We start from the raw sequence: 18,868 nt of genomic DNA, 5'->3' as shown, positions 1-18,868 counted from the left end.
CATTTTCATTCCTTCTTAGCTCAGGGCATCAGCCCCATTGTTGCCTCAAGTAGAAGCCTCAGAGCAGATGGGGAAACAATGTGGAGTGATGGAAAGAGGGCTGGATTTGGAGTCTGAGAAGATGGATTCCAATCCAAGCCCTGCCATTTACCACCTATGTGATCTTATGCAAGTCACGGAAGTTCTCTGGACCTCATGTGTAAAATGGATTGGTTGGACCAGAAGGCTTTTAAGGTCCCTTCTAAGTCCAGATCTATGATCCAGTGAACTATATTGGGATAAGTGGTTAAAAAAATAGCCTAGAAATCAGAGGAAAAGGGGAACCATGGTCTAAGACAACACAACAGCAGGCTTTCTTTCTGATCCCGGCAGAGGGAGAAACTTTGTGTGTTAATGCTGGTCTTTTCTATCTCTATTTCCTATAATCTTTTAGGGATAAAAAGATTATATAAATATTATAGATTATTATATAAATGTTGTACTTATGAAAGATTATACATTGCTCTAAAACTGTGATTATCCCCTCCTAGTAGGAGGGAAGGTCTTCGAGGACAAAGGCTATTTTGTTTCTGCCCTGGCACCCCTGATACCCAGCACAGTGCCTGGCCCTTAAAAGGCATTTAATACATGCCTGCAGAATGGTTTGTTGAAATCTTTCACTTGTAATAAGGATCAACATCTGAAAACACTGGGTAACAGCAAAGAAGTCACCAATGCCACGGCATGTCCAGTTATTGCCATTGCTATCCCGACATCTGGGAAGAGCAGCAGTAAAGTCAAAGTCTGAAATCCAGATGGAGAACAGTTGTTGAGTGTGTGACAGTCCCTCGTGGACATGGTGCTGGAACTGGGTGAATTTGCATTAAGAGGAAATGAATGCAAGGCTTTCAGAAGGCTGTGGCCCTCAGCCTACATGGAGGAGGGAGGAGATTAGATCCTGGCATCCCTTGCTGGGATCTGAATTGAACCTTTAGTCTAGATTTTATCCCTATAAAAAGAGGCCCAGCACTCCTTGTAAAAGGGCATTTCTTCTCCTGTAAAGCAGATGTTTATCAAGAAGAGGAAACATAAGAAGAGAAACAGAAGGGACTAAAAATAGGAATAAGCTGTCTGCAGCAATTTTCAGGGCCCAGAACACTGAACACTCACTGTTAATATACCATCTAAGGGCAAAACCTGCACTATTCTTGGGCTAGCAAAACCTCTCTGACCCTATGAGGTGAACAATTCTTAAACCTTCCAGGCCTTATACACTGAGCTACATCCTTCTAAAACATGGCTCTGGAGAGAGCTGCAAATGAGAACCAGACACTCGGAACAAAAATTGCTGCAGGCAAAGGATGCCAAGGTGGGAGGAGCAAGCTAAGGCCTCTCTCCACTTCTCTTATGGGGAGTTCATGCCTTTGCATTTCCTCTTTCCAAACTACCCCAAAAGAAAACAAAGTAAATAAAGGGGCCACCAGACCTAGTTGCAGAGCCCCCTTAATCTGGTCCAGGCCTGACTTTCTCTCAGCTTCATTACGGAAGCGTCTTCTAATGGTTGGAAAAACTTTGGTTTCCCAGGCTTTCACAAGCAAGGCATAGTGGTCCTCCTGGAAAGAGAAGGCAAACAGACCATGAGAGGATAAGTGAGGGTCAGTGGGCAGTTGCAGTTTCCAGTCCTTACTTCTTTACTGACTTACCCATTCTTCATCCACAACACGTCTCCCCTAATGCCAGGTCATAAGGTGTGAGTACAAAGTTTACAGACCACCAGTGGAGAACACAGTTCCCACTTGGTGGGGGAGGGAATAGCTGGATTAAGGATGGTTTCCTTATTTGCTCTGGAAAGCCAACTTTATTGAGTCCATGTCAAGATACATCCTTTTTTGACACCCTGAATCTGTACAGGCAAAAGAGCCTCCTGCCTTGAGTAAGCCAGAATCTTGTGACTGCTTTGAAATTGGTTTGTTTGTTAAATCTATAAATCAGAGATGCTTTTCAAAGTCAGACTATATGACTAAAAACCCTTCTGCCTCCAGACCTGGCTTGGCCACTGTCTCCCATTTTCCATCTTCTACCCCTCTCATCCAAGGAACTCCTTCCCAGTCTCCTCCCTTTCCATATGTTTCACAGCTGCTACAGTCGAGCCCTTCCTGCCTTCTCCCTGTGGCTGCATCACTCTTACCTGAGGGATGTCATCATCATCATCATCATCGCTCTCATCATCTGCAATGGGAGGTGGGTGGGGGTCTGGGCCTGAGGTGATGAAATTTTCGTAGCTGAGCTCCACTTTGTAGTGACAAGAGCTGTCACTGTCATATTCTGTAATAGAGGACAATAAAACTAGACACTTTGTGTACAAGGAGACAGGAAAGCCCTTAACTGATGGCACCCTGAAAAAACTGGTAACAACATCCCCCTTCACCTGAGGGAAAGAGTTCTGGAACTCTAAGAAACTTCAAGTGAACAGTCAAGTGAATAAAATATCACCTATAATTATAATGACTCCCAAAAGTTTTTCAGGGCACAGTTAATTCAATAGAGAATAATTTGGATAATTCTTCAAGATGAAAAAGAGAATGATTTTTGTAATAAGGCATCCAAGTCAGCTTCCTCATCTGTAAGAGGAGGGAGTCAACACTGGCTGATACCTGAGGTTTCCTGAATGGTTAGAGATAGAATCCTAAGTTAGTTATTCACTCTGTTTCTCACTTTCCTCATTTACAAAATGAGGGAGCTGGACTAGACGTGTTCTAGACTCTTCCAGCTCCAAATCTTACGACACTATAATCCTAAATAAAAGTTTTGGTAATGTTGGTGTGGGAGAATTCCATGAAACACCCATGGCCATTTACGTTGCTGAGCTGTGGCCACGGCAGCAATGCGACAGGGAGGCCCGTGTGTTCCTGGGTCAGAAGCTATGCTGGTGCCAGCATCATTGTCACTGTCAGAAGCCATGGCAAAAGGAAGGGCTTCAAAGTTGGCACTGATCTCTTCAGCCAGGTCGATGCACAAGTCAGCAGCGTTCCGGTGGGCCTGCCCTTCAGCATAGGCAAACTGGCGAGACCCGAAATTAGCCCGGATCTTGGTGTTCTGAAAGGAAGATCATGGGGGGAAGATGAGAAGCTGCTGCTTGATTTCACTTCCTGGGAGGGCCTGAAAGATACTAGTGCAGACACAGAGCCTCAGAGCCTGAATCAGTTACTTCACAAAGTGTTGCTCGTCCCTCCCTCCTTCCCCACAACAGCATAATGTGTTGGGCACAGGACCCTGTGCTGTCGAAGCCCACAGGGACAATGAAAAGCATCCAGACCTTCCCTACCCGGATCAGTTCTGCCTTCTTTTGCACTGGGAGCTGTCGCTGAACTCTTTATGTCAGATTTCTACATCGCTGATAGGCAATAGCCCCCTGATCCCAACATTTCTAAATGAGAGGACCTGCCTTTTTCTGGATATGAACCACAGGCCACATGCCTCCTGAGACATCTTCCAGACACGGAGAGAGGCGCTGCCCACAGTATGTGAAATAGACCCGGCCCTTGGGAGGCTGTCCTGGAGGGGGCGGGGTGCCCTCAGTTCTTTCCCAACCAATTCCGGCCCCATCTCCTACAGAACAGAGAATGGAGAACATCAGAGTCACTTGTATGGTCATGGTTGGCCACTACTAAGTTCACTTCTGATCTGCAATTAGCTTGTCTCATGTGAAGATGAAATCAGCTAGCTCTCTGACCAGCACAACCAACAGAAGGGGTCGGACAGGGTGGACACATAAGCCACCTTTGCATTTAAGTTACTTAAAGGAAAACAAATAGAGAAGATTATAATTCACTCCAAGGTCCTGGTGTTGGCTCTTTTATAGTCCTCTTTGCTAAAAATGCCTGCCTGCCCGCGCCTCCCCCTCCCGTAAATGTCTGATGTCTATATTCAGTACATTAAGGACATGAGATTCTGTTGGTGACTACAGATACGGTAACTTAGCACATCAGTCTTAGTGAATTCCTGAGATCAGAGAATTGAACGAAATTGCTCCTGGTCACATCAGTGGGAGGATCTGGATCCAAGTCTGCCTGATTACCAGTCTGTCCCTCTATCTGCTTTGCCACAATGTCTTGGTAGTTCCCTTACTTAACAAGCATTTATTAAATACCTCTGTGCCAGGCAAGGAGGACACAGAGAAAAAAATGAAAACAGTCCCTGGCCTTCAGAAATCAACCTGAACATATATATATGAAGTTTAGTAAATCTGAAATATGGGCAAAGTAATTTCAAAGGAGTTGGGGCAGCAGCACCAACTAAGGGAAATTAGGAAGGGGATCATGCTGGGACAGCACTGCAAGGGGCTCTGAGGGGAGGAGCAAGAGCAGGACAGAGGCCTGGAAACAGAGGGGTGGCATGTCTGCTCGACATCATTTATGACGGCAGACAAAAGGAAAAACTTCAGAATTTTCTAAGAGGACCCAGAGATAAAAATAAAGATGACTCATAAATGACCAGTCCATGGTTCCTAAATGAGATACTGAGGCTGTGCCCCCAAACAACTCAATGGCCAAGCCACGACTATTCCATTCATTCAATTAAAGCACCAGGGAGGCAAGAGGAAGGCAGGGGTCTTTTGTGAGAGCTGCCATTGGCCCACCTACCAGGGCAGAGGGTCACATCCAGTCGCACACTCTTCCACTGTAAGAGACTGGAGCCATTGTAATGCACAGCGCGGCCATTGCTAGCAATGGAAACAAAACCACAGCAAAGAACGTTAAACTTAGTTTAAAACAAAAAGTCACCTGTGCTGAAATGAAAGGAAAAGTATGACTGTAATATGGCTTTGAGAAGAAACATTTTCTTAAGTTAAAGCCAGGAGGGCTGTTGGCAGAGGAATGATTTTTAAATAACAAAAGCCCCAAATCCCCAAACCCTTAGGATTCTTCCTTATCCTCTTGAGATGAACATATTCTTGGGACACTTACTTGTGGAAAAGGCAAGTACCCACGGGATTGGTCCAGGCACCATCTCGTTTCTCTGCTTCGGTAGCAAAGCCAAAGGAAACTATTGGTCCAGTGTCATCATCTGTATCTCCATAGGAAACAATCTCAATTTCCCAGTAGAAGGATGGAGCCTAGAGAAAAGTCAGGGACAATCAGAGACTCTTTCTCTAGCCTTCTCTTTCCAACCTGAAGGGAGGGAGGGAAGATGAAAGATGGTGTCTTTGTCCCACCTGAATGGGAAGTGGAGAAGTTGCATAGATAAATGTGCCCCGGGGGAGACCTCCACCAGCACTTGGATCAGCCAGAAAGGTCACAGAGGTCAGGTGAGAGGAGAACATGCAGGCTCGAACAGGTGGAAACACCCGAGAAGGACTCCAGGTGATCTCCTTGGGCTGTGGAAAGAACAGAATCTACTGCTGTAAATCCTGGTATTGCTCAGTGGAAGAACTATCTTTATATCATCATCATCACCATCACCATCATCATCATCACTACTGTCTGACCTTTACAGAAAAACTAAGATTTTGCAAAATACTTTATCTATTATGTCTTTCAGCAACACAACTAACCTATGAAGTGACTACCATAGGCATTCTGCTCCTCAGTTTACCCAGAAGGAAACTAGAGCTCCCATAGGTAAAGTGAACTGCCCAGGTTCATATAGCTAACAAGTATATTGCACATACCCTACGGTAAGGTAACACATGAGGAGCCCCTAATGCGCTCGCGGTTAATTCAGGCCTGCACCCCAATGAAAGCGGGTGCAATCACCTAGCCTCTTACACAAACACCCCTTTGGGGAAACATACCAGGTATTCTGAGGACTAACCCTTCTTCAATGGTCCCAAACGGAAGTGTTAGAATCTGGGATGAGTTTGTGAACTACTACAATTATGTACACAAGTGGATTAAGGAAGAATTCCTTTGCATTGACAAAAAAGTCAAGCTCATTCAGAAATTTAAGACCTTGATCCCTCTACTAGAGATCTATTTTGGTCCCTGGAACTTCAAATTCCTGTTCTCCAAATTCAGCGACATTCCACACAATTTAACAAATAGTGAATAAATGCCTACTGTGTTTTGTACTTCACTTCACCAATAAACATTTAAGCCCTTACTATATGGCAAACCCTGTGCTACTACCAGGGAAACAAAGAAAAAGCAAAAATGGGCAAAAAAATTCAACGGCTCCTGCCCTCAAGATTACATTCTGCTGGGCAAAATGTTAGGGGGGAAGGAAGGATGAGATGTAGAGAAACAGAGCAGAGGAAGGAACACATTCCAGACACAGCCAATAGTTTGTAAGACTGTATGGACACTGTAGGAGGAACACCAGAAGTCCCATCTGGCTGGAGGGTGGTGTGCGTGGCAGGGAGTGACATGACATGAGGCTGGAAAGGCAGCCAAAGACAAACTGTGGAAAGCCTTGGATGTGAGTCTGAGGAGTTAGTATTTTATGCTATAAAGAAAAAGGAAGAACCTGAAGACTTGTGAGCAGCAGTGTCATAGTCAGACCATGATCAGACTAACAAGTTGATTTGGCAGATGAGTGGAAGTATAATGGTAAAGGAATCTGAAGATCTTCCGTGCCCCTTAACAGGTCCGTGTAACCTGCTTCAAGCTTTAGCCCAGCTCATGGCCTGCATCACATGGAGTCAATGGTGGCAGGAGTTTGCTGAATGGGTGGAGCAGGCAGAGAGAGTGAGGTGGAACTGAGAGAGCAGGCAGAGCAGAGTAGCTAGTGTAAATGAGAGAGGGAGTGATTTTGCCTAAAGCATTCTGCAGAGAGATGAAGGGAATAATCGCTGAACCCCTGGGAAAAGATGAGATCACCAGGGGAGAAAGAACAGAGAAAAAAGTGGGGTCAAGAAAGGGCTTTGTAGGACACTCATGTTTAGTGGGTGAGAGATGGATGAGGAACCAGCCAAAGAAACTGAGGCACAGAACCAGGAGTGAGCAGTCAGTATCACAGGAGTTGAGGGAAGACAGAGAATCCAGGAGTGGGGACAGTCAAGCCTCTCGGCCCTTTCCAGTGTCAAAAGCTGTAGGAGGGAAATGAGGACTGAGGAAAAGCCATCCCATTTAGCAGTTTTGGAGAGAAAGGATTCAGTCAAGTGGTCAGAAGCCAGAAGATAGGGGTCAGAGAGGAGCTCCAGGGACTGGCAGGGTCGGGTGAAATGTGCCAAGCATTTCTGTGGGTACTGAGGAAGCAATTGTGTCCAGGTCGGGAGGCAGAGGAGCCATGCCACATATGGTAGAGGAGATGAGAGGGGCTGGAATCAAAGGCACAAAGCAGGAGAGTTGGCCTGGACAAGAAGAATGGTCAATGCATCTTCAGACACCAGGACAAAGGAAGAGATGACAGGTGACAGTGTACTGGGGTTCTGAGATATGGGTACCAAGATGGAAGGTCTCAATTTTCTCAGTAAAACTGAAGTTGAAGCCATCTGCTGAGACACAAGCATGAGGATACCCTGCAGAAGGGAAAGAGGGAGGAAGGGAAGGAAGACTTCTTAAGAGCCACTGAGAAGACAACAATTAAGGGTCAATCAGAAGCAAATGCAAAGTGAAGTTCAGGTCACAGGAGTGGACCAGGCTTTATGGGTCCTAGGCTTCCTCCAGCAGTAAAGATGGCAGTTGGTGGATTGACCCAGGGCTGAGAATTGGCAAGAACACAGGAGAAAGGGATTCAAAGGGAAAGGATGATGGTTAAGTTGTTCTACTAACTACTGAGTCATGATGGGCCAGACTAGGAGGAGTAAGGCAGAGGGGAGATGGAGGATCCCAGAATAGAATTTCTGATTCTGATCAATAGTAACGAACACACAGCACCACACAGAATGCTCCTCAACAAAGTGGCAACTCAAACCCTTCTTGTAAATTCTGCCAATGCTTTGTTGAGCAGTTTTAAGATGCCCTGCCTCTTAGCCCAGGCCTAGGCTTCCCTGTCATAGAAGAACAAAAAGCCAACTCTGTGGCCTGCTTGAGGCTTACCTGTCTGCGGTCTGCCTGGAGAGGTGGGGGTGGGGGGCGAGCACAGTCTCGGTAGAGCATCCTTAACCTCTCACACTGTACTTCTACAACCAGAAGCCGCTCTCCTGCAACATCACAAATCAAACTTGGGAAATCCACCAAAAAGCAGCAACAGCACACAACGCACATTCAAAAAGTTTTTTTCTCAATCCTATGAAATAGGGAATAGAAATGTTACTATCTCCATTTTCTAGATGAAGAAACTGAGGCCCCCAAAAGTCACCTAGTTAGTGAATGCAGAGCAAGGACTTAAACCCAGTTTTCCTGACTGCCCATCTGGCACTCTTTGCACTCTGCTGCATTGGTTCTCTCCAATTTCAGGAATTCCAAATTTCAATTCTAAATCTTTTAGAACAGGAAGAAATCACTCATAATTTGACTTCAACAACCAAGACATTTTTACAGACCCTTATTAAGCACCTACTATGTGCAAAGCACTATGGTAACCAGTTGGGATATTAAGATAAAAATCACAACAGTTCCTACCCTCAAGAAGTTTACATTCTACTTGTAGGTAAGGGGCTAATGGGAAGGGTATTTTGGACATTTTGGAAAAGAGATTTTTTTTTTTAAGAAAAAAAGAAAAATTATAATCGATTCATTTACTATTTCCTGAGGGTTAATATGCATTAGACACTGTGGAGCACACAGAGTGTAAGAGAGTCTCTGAACTGCTTGTGGCCAGATGAGAGATTCTTGGCAGAACTTGGGTCAATAAGAGAGCAGTACAGAGCGCTGTGGGAACTCAGCCGAGGGAGGAAGGCCTTCTCGAAGCATGAAGAGAGAAATCTTCCAGACTTTCCAGAGGCAAAGAGGAGAATGTGTGAGTTAAGGCCCCACAGAACGACACACGGTGAATGTCCCAGGATTCTGACTGTAATGCTAATTAGAGTTAAAGATCTTCCCGGCCCATTAATAGGCCTCATCTGAAGCCCATTAAGGGAGGCTTGATTAGGGAAGGCTTGTTTTGGAGGAAGGCCCACGTCTTTTGTTAACTGTTGGGGTAAAAGCTCAGTTCTCACTTGAACGCTCTCGGGCAGGTAAAGGTGAGGGCTTCTAAACCGCAGAGCTCTCACGAGGTCCCCCCAGGGAACAGCTGGGAATTGAGGAGTGAAACATGAGCTATCTTGTTTTTCCACCTCTTCTCAGTGGAAACTTGCTGGGGAGAGCATCCCACCCTTGAGATTGGGCCGTGGTCTGAGCACACCTGTTGTTAATTGGCTAAGGGGCTGAGAGCATGCACCGTGTCCACAGGCAAACTAGCAGGGGGAGAGCTTAAATGGGGACAGGAAAGCCTGAGGGCTCCTCTCTTTTCCTTGCTCCTTGGGAGGAGAAGGGGGCTCCTGAGGGGAGCACTAGCCCTGCATACTGGGGGGGTGTGGTTCCTTTCTCCTCGGGAAGAACTTGCCCTGCATGCTGACATGTAGCTAAGATCCGGAATAAAGCCTACAACCTCTGTTTGACTCTGGAAGTCTCTTCTCTCCATACGTTTATCCGGCTGGCCACCGAAGACCTGGAGATAGGTAAGATGACCCAGGCAGCCCACAGCAGTTAGGCCGAGACAGTTAATTAATGAGGCACTGGGTCTGGAGGGTCAGGTCAGGGGCTGTGATACCTTCCAGCCCAGAAGAGTGTATATATACTCTGAGGTGAGGTTTTGCTTTGGGGGCTTACTCTTTGGAAGAAGGTTCATGTGATGCATAGAAGAGACTCTGGGTAGCCATTAAAGAGCCCCACACCCAAATCCCTCAGCTTTGAAAACCCAGATGCTGGTGCTTCTCTCTCTGGTAACTACGTACATATGTAATGGTCAGACAATTGGCTCTGTCTATTGATCTGTGATGTATGTATTGTTCATGGTCAGACAGTTAGAAGCCCTATCTGTTGGTCTTTATGCCTCTGCTTGTATTTTCTCTACTCGTGAATGTAATTAAAGTAGATTGTTGACTCCTCAAAAGTTGTTTTTCTTTTAGAAAAGCAGATCTAAGAACCTGTGCTGCAGATCCTCCTGTGTATGATAGGGGTGCTAGCTGCTACACTGACTAAATGAAAGAATTTGTGGATAGGATAAGTGAGAGACAAGGCTGACAAGGGCAGCTGGGGCTGCCCAGCTGAGAACCATGGGCATGTGACTGATGAGTAGGATTTTGATCTGTTGGGACAAAAGGGAGCCACTGAAGCCATCTTTGTGCATGGGAATGATGTATCCAAAGTGCATCTAAAGAAGGTTAACTTGGGGGGAAGGGCAAGGTTACTGAGAGCAGGGAGACTAGTTAATAAGTGATCAGAGCTAGGGTAGAAGTGAGGAGTGGAAGTGAGCTGCCAGATAACAACTAACCCTTGTAAGCTGACTAGATTGGGTTGGGGTAAAGACGGGATTTCTGCAACACAATTCTGTGGTTTTAAGTCTGTGAGGATGACAGCCCTATTGAAGAACTCAAGTTGGAGAGTGGCAGGGAAGAGAGCAGGATAGTTTTGGTTTGGGGCATGTTAACTCAGAGGTGTTAGCAGAGCAGACATGTGGAAATATTTAAAAGGGAGCTGGAAATGGACTAGGATTGGAGCTGTGGACAAATATTTGGGAGCTGTCTTTGGAGAGGTGAGAGCTGAAATCTGGGAAAGAAGAAGACCAACTAAAGAGAAAGGAAAAGAATAAAGAAAAGAGTGCAAGATTCGTGGGGCCTTAGGAACATAACAGACATGAAATTTCAGGGTTTCCTGCCTCTAAACTGAATAGGAAGAATCCTGAATGGACTTGGACCAGTTTACTAATACAGTTTCTGTCTGTGAGTGACACAGTAAACAAAAAGGAAATGCTTACCAGGAACTGCACACATAAACCTCAGCTGCAGCCTAATTCTGCAATGGTGAAGTCATTTTTCAATATACAAGTTATGATTATTTAGTAGAAGTTATCTTGATGCTCAAGATAACCTTGTTCTTCTAAGGTTAGAAAGCAGATTACTTTACAAAATCTGATCATTTACATCAGACCTACACAACTTGGCGGTAGGTAGGGGCCAAAATTAAAATAGGCTAAACTTCTTTGGGTCAAAGTTAGGTTAGACCAAGGACAGACTGACAACATTGGTTGCTGTGGGTCACATGATAAACAGGAGAGTGCACAGTGGCAACCCTATATTTTTAGTGGGCCACCTGAAATCCTTTGGCAGGCCGCTGATTTACACAATCTTTAAAATCAGCCAAAACCTGCTTCAAAATGACGCTTAAGCCAGAAACACTAAACTGCAGTTAGCCAAATTGGGATGCAGTTCGCCAAATTGGGATGCAGTTCAAACAAGATACAAAGCCCATTCTTGAAGAAATTTAGGCCTGCTTAATTTCAGTCTAGGAGCTAAACAGATTTCCTTTAAGTTTTACAGACTAAACATCCTCATTTTCTCCTGGGCTTTCTCTCAGTCCTGTCTGTATTCTACAATCTGCTATTTTCTAGCTATGATGTCTGATAAATAAGGGCAAGTCATAAGAGCAGATAAATAAGAAACTAGAAGGTGAAAGAATTTTAAAAAGGGTCAGAGAACCAAAGCAAGGATAGGCATGGGGAAAGGCAAAGGGTAGAAGGGAATCTTTAGTGACAGAAACAAGAAAATGACCCATTTCCACCCAAAGAAGAAAAAAATAAGGAAAACCTTAAAGAGAGAGCAAAAGGTACATATTTCTTCTAGATGGTAAAAGTTCCAGTACAGGTACATTAAGGAAAAGATAATCTAATCTTGAACTTCAGAATGATTCTTCATAACTTCATAATTATGCCCCTGAAACAAATGATGAATTTTCATTTATATAGGTGCACTTGAAGGATATCTCTTACTGTAAACACTTAACTTTGCTTTCAACTCAAATTTTGCCAACAGCAACAGTGAGACCATGCATGAAACGTCCCTAGGGATTGTTAAGTTTTAGTGAGGAAAAAATAGGTGAAATAGTATAAATTTGAATGGTGAAATGTCCTAACAGACCTAAGTTAACATTCTAACTATTCATTTACACAGACTGGAGGCTCGGGCCTGGGCTGAGTGATGTGATCCAGAGTCCTTGGCTCTGAGCACTCTATAGGACGAGTGCTTAAGGAAATGGGCCCCAACACCATCACCTGACTCCAGACAGTGCCATATGGCCACAATGACGACAGAAGACAGGAGGCACTTACCAGGGCTGCATTCCTGGGCTACAAGGTTGAGGACTTCGATGGCTGCCGGACACTGCTGTAGGAATTCCTCACAAAACAAACTGTCTTCTAAAAGCTGGGCCATGACCAGGCATGCTCTTGATGATAAAAGACATTGAAGAACATTTCAAAACTGTCAGTAAAATAGTAATGAAGTCATCTTGAAATGAGCTTTAGACAAGTTTGCCCCAGGCCCCTAGTTCCCAGTTCTGATTCCTCTGGCTTTCCCTAAGCTGGATCCGACCAGGGTCCTAGAGGATGCTTTTTTCCTGCACAGAATTGACTGGTGCTTGGTGGCATGGGTGCTGAAGGGAGAATGATCCACACCCACAATGAGGGAGATGCAAAAGAATGTGTTTTCAGCCCCAAAACAGGAGAGTGTCAGTGTTAGGAGGGCCCAAGCCATTTCAGAGAAGCACCGGCTGTGCCAGCAGCCCACAGTCAGCCATCACCATGCTCGCCCTCCCCCTGCCTCCCCCGACATCGAAGATGAGCACACATGCTTTTGGGTGGAAACAGAGACAAAAGCGGTGCACTCACCTCGTTCTGATCTCAGCAAGGAGCCGAACCACTGCCATTACTGGGGTTGAGCCATCTCCTGTTGCAGGAAGTGAGGTATGAATAGATAGACTTCCCTCCTGAGGAAGCAACATGGACTGGACTGCCTGTACTACCTTCTCAGTAATGGACAGTTTATGAAGAGGCAATGCCTGATGGCGGTGGTGGGGGGGCACGGCAAAAAGTTAAATTCAAGTAGTTAGTTTCTAAGAAATGAGGGTGTTATTATCTGGAGTAGTTAATTCTCATTTTGCACAGTCAATTAAAAAATGCCACACACACAGATAACAAAATCACAACAAAGCAGCAGCACACAGTACATCCCTGCTACAAAGGAACACATCTTACATCACATACCAGGTAACTTCCACACAAACGCTGCTTTGAAATGCTCACGACCAAGATGCATGCACACTATAAGCCACATTTAATTTAGTCATGTACTTTCCATATAGAATTTCTATATATTACTCATGACTGTGCAAATGATCATTTAGAGTGACATTGGATTTGAAAATGACCTTACCTCGGATCTTGGAACACAAAGTCTAGATAATGGAATAGTCAATGTGTCTGATGCTTGCGAGGTCTTTCTACAGTCTATGGGTGGAAATTTGACAGTGGCTATACCTTCCTGCTCATTGATTGACGCCACTACTCCAATGCTCCCGGATATTCCTCTCCCCAATACCTAGAGAGAGAAATGACTTAGCCCCAAGAATGCCCATGGCTTGTCAGTCATCTGTAGTGGAGGCCCAGTTGCGACCAAAGTAAAAGATGGTGATGAGTGAGAGAAGTGACACTTGTGTGATAGTCTTAACTGACCTTCTTCAAATGCTATAGACAATTAGTGAAACTCCACGAGACAGAGTCTGTATTTTATAAAACTGATTTCACAAATGCCCCCACTATGAACCTCCTCCAGTGCTCTCTCTTGGCATGGAGGTGGTCATTAGCTCTCCAAGGCTGTAACAGCTGAAGGTGACCACTGGAGGGTCATAGCAAGCTGTGAAGCCTTCAGAAGGAGGTGCCTGCAGACAGATGGTGGAATTCCCATCCAAAGATCAGTTTAACTAAGTGCATAAAGTCAGCTAGAGACTCCCAGGCCCCAGACCTCACAGATACTGAGAGAATGAAATGTGCATCATTGGAGAGAAAAGCCATGGTGGTCCAGTTCCAGCTGCTTGGATCACTCGTTTTTTTACATTAAGTAGCTGGTGACAGGCTTCAGGACTGAACGAGCCCTTTCAGAATTTAGCTTTAACCTCTAAACTATGATGCTCTGGCTGTCTCATTGGGCTTAAAAGGCTTGTTCTACAGAAATTCAGCAGGGCAAGAAGGAGCTGTAAATTCCAAAGTGAAGGCTTGGGGATTAAGAGGAGGGGCCAAATGGAGTGCACTACCTGAACTTCAGACCCCATCTTGATGGTCTCTTTAAAGCCCCCAAGTGCACACAGTGCGGCCACAGCTTGTCGGGCAACCCTCTGAAGCTTGGCGAGCTTTCGGCCACTGCTGCTTCCATTCTCCAGGATGCTTTCAGCATATTTTCCCAGCTGGGGGATGTACATCAGGGCTTGAGACAGAACCTAGGTGAATGGAAGAGAGGGGACAGGGCTTGGATCTGAATCTTTTTTTGTATGAACTCTTCTTAGAAAAGAAAGAAAATGGAGTGGTCATATGATTGATAAGATGAGTTCAGTCCTTCTATATGCTAAATGACAGATTCAACAGTTCCATGGGGGCTCCCACAGGAGCTCCAAGGGCAAGTGGTGGGAATTTCACAGGGCTTGTGGCTCTTGCACAATCTCAGAACTGGCAAACATAACCTTAAAAATATGGGAAAATGGGACACCATATTGCTAGGGAAGCAAAATAAAAACTGTCCATGTGAAAGCAAGTAAATCTAGTTTACAATGTCTTCTCAATATCTAATTGATTTCAAGACTTGGTGCAAGGAATTCACTTTAAAAACTATTGTAGTAAAAAGGGAACAGATTACAGAACTTTAGTTAAAAAAGTACTGCTATTAAAAGTTTTTGCACAACCAAACCCAATGCAACGAAGATGAGGCAGGAAACAGAAAACTGGAAAAGAATTTTTACAACTAGTGTCAGTGATAAAGGCCTCATTTCTAAAATATATAGAGAACTGAGTCAAATGTACAAGAATACAAGACATTCCCCAATTGATAAATGGTCAAAGGACATGAACAGGCAGTTTTCAGAGCAAAAAATTAAAGCTATCTACAATCACATTAAAAAATGCTCTAAATCACTATTGATTAGAGAGATGCAAATCAAAACAACTCTGAGGTACCACATCATACCTATCAGATTGGCAAACATGACAGAACAAGGAGATGATAAATTCTGGAGAAGATGTGGGGGAGTTGGACCACTAATTCACTGCTGGTGGAGCTGTGAGCTGATCCAGCCATTCTGGAGAGCAGTTTGGAACTATGCCCAAAGGGCTACAAAAATGTGCATACCCTTTGACCCAGCAATATTGCTGCTAGGACTGTATCCCCATGAGATCATAAAAATGAGAAAGGGTCCCAAATATACAAAAATATTTATAGCAGCTGTCTTTGTGGTGGCCAAAAACTGGAAATCAAGGGGATGCCCATCAACTGGGGAATGGCTGAATAAACTGTGGTATATGAATGTAATGGAATACTATTGTGCTGTAAGAAATGATGAACAGGAGAACTTCAGAGAGGCCTAGAAAGACTTACATGAACTCATGCTGAGTGAAAGGAGCAGAACCAGGAGAACTTTGTACACAGTAACAACCACAGTGTGCAAGGAATTTTTCTGGTAGACTTAGTACTTCATTGCAATGCAAGGACTTAAAAAATTCCCAATGGACTTGAGGCAAAATGCCTTCCACATCCAGAGAAAGAACTATGGAATTCGATTGCAAAATGAAGCAGACCATTTTCTTTTGTATTATGTTTTGTTTTATGATTTTTCCCATTCATTTTAATTCTTCTATGCAACATGACTAAGGTGAAAATGTATTTAACAGGAATGTATGTGCAGAACCTATATAAAATTGTATGCCATCTCCGGGAGGGAGTGAGGAAGTAGAGAGGAAGGAAGGGGAGGGAGGGGAAAAAAATCTCAGATATAAGGAAGTGTTTGTAGAACACTGAAAACAAAATAATAAAAAAATCCTGCTATTTAATTCTTTAAGGGATCAATCATGTCCATCTGGTGCAGTTAAACCGTACACGGACCAGCTTATGATGTCAGTATGTACAACACAACAGGTATTCTCCACAAAACTTTCTGTTGATTACCACCCCTACCAGTGAAAAAGAATCTTGATTTTATCCCCATCATGGTCTACCTTGTGCCTATCTTATTTATGCCCAATAGAATGTAAGCTCCTTGAGAGCAGGAAAAGTATAATGAACACTTATCTATCCTCCAGCACCAAGCAGTTTCTTACAAAGTAAATCTTAAGGTCTGAACTCCAAAGTGGGAATTGTGATCAGGAGAAAAGGGGATGTTATGAAGTGTTGGGACCAAAAAACGCTGGATGAGAATGACAGACTGACAATATTTACCCAACTTCCCTTTACTAAAAGTATATGTGTATTTATGTCTAGGGACCTCCAAGGTTATCAGAGAAGGGCACTGAAGATCAGGGTGACATGGAGGGTAAGCACCAGGGCCAGGATTTAAATCCAGCTTCTCTACCTCCAAGGTCAGTGTCCTTGCTATTATACCACAAAACACGGAGAGCCACAACTAATTTCCTTTTCAATGAGGTACATTTATTATCAATTATATATAATATAAATATATGTAATTATATGGCATAATAATTATTATTAATCACAATTAATGATTATTAATAACACTGTGATGTAACTGTAGGCGGGTTGTGATGCTTACCTTTTCAGCAGTTGTTGTCCATATCTGAGCAGCATTCGACTCCGGTGCCATTAACAAACTATGAAGCAGAGCGATCACCTCCGCAGCCATGCTGTTTGCAACGTGGCCACTGATGAATGGGCGCACAGGGTCAGTTCTGGAAATGGAGACAGAATGAGATCATGTGCCTAAGAACTGACCAGGGAAAGGGCATGGCCTTCACCATGATGATGACCCTGGAACATCTGTCTGTCACAATGAAACCAGTGCAGCTGGACAGAGTAAGTCAAAGTGCATTAGGCTGACAGACATGGAGAGAATAAAATATCAGTGCACAGAGGTTCAGCAGCCCAGGAATTCAGAATTCCAGCAGGTATTTTCCTGCTCTTCCTCTCTCAGTGGACATTTTGGTAATGGTGATTCTCAAAGACCAGCTATTTTTGACCCATCCTACTTTGTGAGGGAAAGCACTGCATATGTGTGACAAGGACCAGGAATGGGAGGCTTTGAACTTTGGAGAGAAGGAATGACAGTAAAGTGTCCTTATTTCTCTCCAGTTACATTTGGGGTTTCCTAGAGTGGTTCTTCAGAATAAATTCACCTTCCGTTCCCTGACCTGACTGTGGCTCTCTAGACCTCCACTGCCACCTCAAACCTTGCATTTTGGAAAGCTTATAACCCACACAGATGTCAAGGACCAGAGAGAATTTTTTGTCTGCACCCAAGCAAAACACAATTCTAATGAATGGGGAGCTGGTGCTTCATGACTTATGTCCTCATTTCAATGTTCCCACGTCCCCTTCAATGTTTATTATTCTCCTTACATGTCACATTCACCAGTCTGATGGGCATGAGGGGGCAGTCAGAGTTGTTCTCATCTGCATTTCTCTAATCACCAGGGATTTAGAGCATTTTTTCACATGACTACAGATAGCTTTGATTTCTTCATCTGAAAACTGCCTGTTTATATCCTTTGAGCATTTGAGAAATGACTTGTATTCTCATAAATTTGCATGCCTGTTTCCAACAGGGAAAGGTAAGGACACCAAATTAAGTGCTAAAAGCCAGTCCATAAAAGAACAGATCTTAGATCAGTTTGGAACGTCTCTACCTTGCAAGTTCAGCATTCCTCTCTCGACAAATGGAGGTCTGGGCCGTTTTCTTTTTGTCACCTGTAGTCAGCGCACTCACAGTCTCTGGGTTGGCGGTTTCCACGGGAGGCCCAACGCTGACAATGAGGCCGGACTGGGCCCACTTAGTAGCCTTCCGAAGGGCAGCTGCAGCCTCCTCTGTGATCACTTCACAGCAGCCACTCTGAGAGATCAAGGGGAGGAATGTTGGGCACACCTGGCCCTGTCATTAACAGCCCCATCCCCTCAATGCTGTCAAAATCCCATAGCACCATTCTAGAGCCCAAACCTTTAACACACATGCTCTCTTCAAATGCCAGGGTTTGTATTTTAATACAGTTTATTTTAAAACATCTTTAGTTAATGCACTGGCTTGGTGAGAAATCTCACAATGTCCCATCTTCCTGTCTTGCTTTATGAGGAACCGAACTGATTTTCTATTTCACTATCGTAACGGATGGAGATGAACAACGGAGACTCCTGCCAGGTCCAGGCTAGAGAAGAAAAGGTTCCTCCATGCCAGGCTCACCTTGGTCATGTCTCGGTCCATTTTCACCACTTTCTCCATGTTGGCACCTGTGCCCAGTCTGAATGGCCGCCCCTCAGAACTGCTGCAAATGCAAAGGAAAAGAGAGTGAGGGGCACGTTGTTGGCAGGAAAGAAGAGATGGGTGGGCAACAAAAATTAGGTCACTTTGGGTTTAAAGAAGGACAAGACTCCCCAAAGGCAAGTGGTTTGCCGAACGCTCAAATACAAAGGCTTCAGGGCAGAATAAGATACAGTGAGCACTCGACGGGTGAGCACTATTTAAGTGCCTACAGTGTCTCCTAGGATCTCTAGGAATGTAACAATAGAAGTGAAAGAGGTCCTGCCCTTGAGGACCTTGCAATTAAGAGAAGCCTGTTTACACAGAAATAAATACCACCTCCCCTCCCCCACGACACACAGACCCCTCCCCCCCCCCCCCCATAATGTGCACTTCCTTCCCCTGCTTACAAAATGAGGAGGGAACAGCCAGTCAAAGCCAGCAGGAGCAGGAGGTAGGATGTTGGGTAAGGGGAGTAACAAAGAATAACAAGCAGCCCAGCAGAGCAAGGGTCATGTTAAGTCAAG

At 44.5% G+C, this 18,868-nt stretch overlaps 1 protein-coding gene and 1 long non-coding RNA gene across 12 annotated transcripts in view; one reads left to right on the top strand and one right to left on the bottom strand.

Annotated features, from left to right (window-relative positions):
- HECTD4 (HECT domain E3 ubiquitin protein ligase 4) overlaps window positions 1–18,868 on the bottom strand; it is a 204,681-nt gene that overhangs the window by 34,279 nt on the left and 151,534 nt on the right. For all 11 annotated transcript variants that reach the window (XM_072600404.1, XM_072600410.1, XM_072600405.1 and 8 more), the window contains 15 exons: window positions 18,285–18,366; window positions 17,737–17,939; window positions 16,647–16,782; window positions 14,148–14,330; window positions 13,271–13,435; window positions 12,727–12,896; window positions 12,169–12,284; window positions 7,959–8,062; window positions 5,195–5,356; window positions 4,947–5,095; window positions 4,623–4,702; window positions 3,425–3,588; window positions 2,838–3,075; window positions 2,168–2,304; window positions 1,466–1,592 (listed from right to left, as the gene is read on the bottom strand). In XM_072600404.1, the coding sequence (XP_072456505.1) occupies window positions 1,466–1,592; window positions 2,168–2,304; window positions 2,838–3,075; window positions 3,425–3,588; window positions 4,623–4,702; window positions 4,947–5,095; window positions 5,195–5,356; window positions 7,959–8,062; window positions 12,169–12,284; window positions 12,727–12,896; window positions 13,271–13,435; window positions 14,148–14,330; window positions 16,647–16,782; window positions 17,737–17,939; window positions 18,285–18,366 (2,216 nt within the window). The remainder of the gene's footprint in view (window positions 1–1,465; window positions 1,593–2,167; window positions 2,305–2,837; window positions 3,076–3,424; window positions 3,589–4,622; window positions 4,703–4,946; window positions 5,096–5,194; window positions 5,357–7,958; window positions 8,063–12,168; window positions 12,285–12,726; window positions 12,897–13,270; window positions 13,436–14,147; window positions 14,331–16,646; window positions 16,783–17,736; window positions 17,940–18,284; window positions 18,367–18,868) is intronic.
- On the top strand, window positions 8,434–13,546 carry LOC140499253 (uncharacterized). Its single transcript, XR_011965328.1, has 2 exons — window positions 8,434–9,520; window positions 12,011–13,546. It is a non-coding gene; the product is annotated as an uncharacterized lncRNA (long non-coding RNA).

The sequence above is a fragment of the Notamacropus eugenii genome, chromosome 4 (assembly GCF_028372415.1).
Source record: "Notamacropus eugenii isolate mMacEug1 chromosome 4, mMacEug1.pri_v2, whole genome shotgun sequence".
NCBI lineage: Eukaryota > Metazoa > Chordata > Mammalia > Diprotodontia > Macropodidae > Notamacropus > Notamacropus eugenii.
Note: the sequence above shows the minus strand (reverse complement) of the source record. Positions and strands in the feature narration are given on the sequence as shown.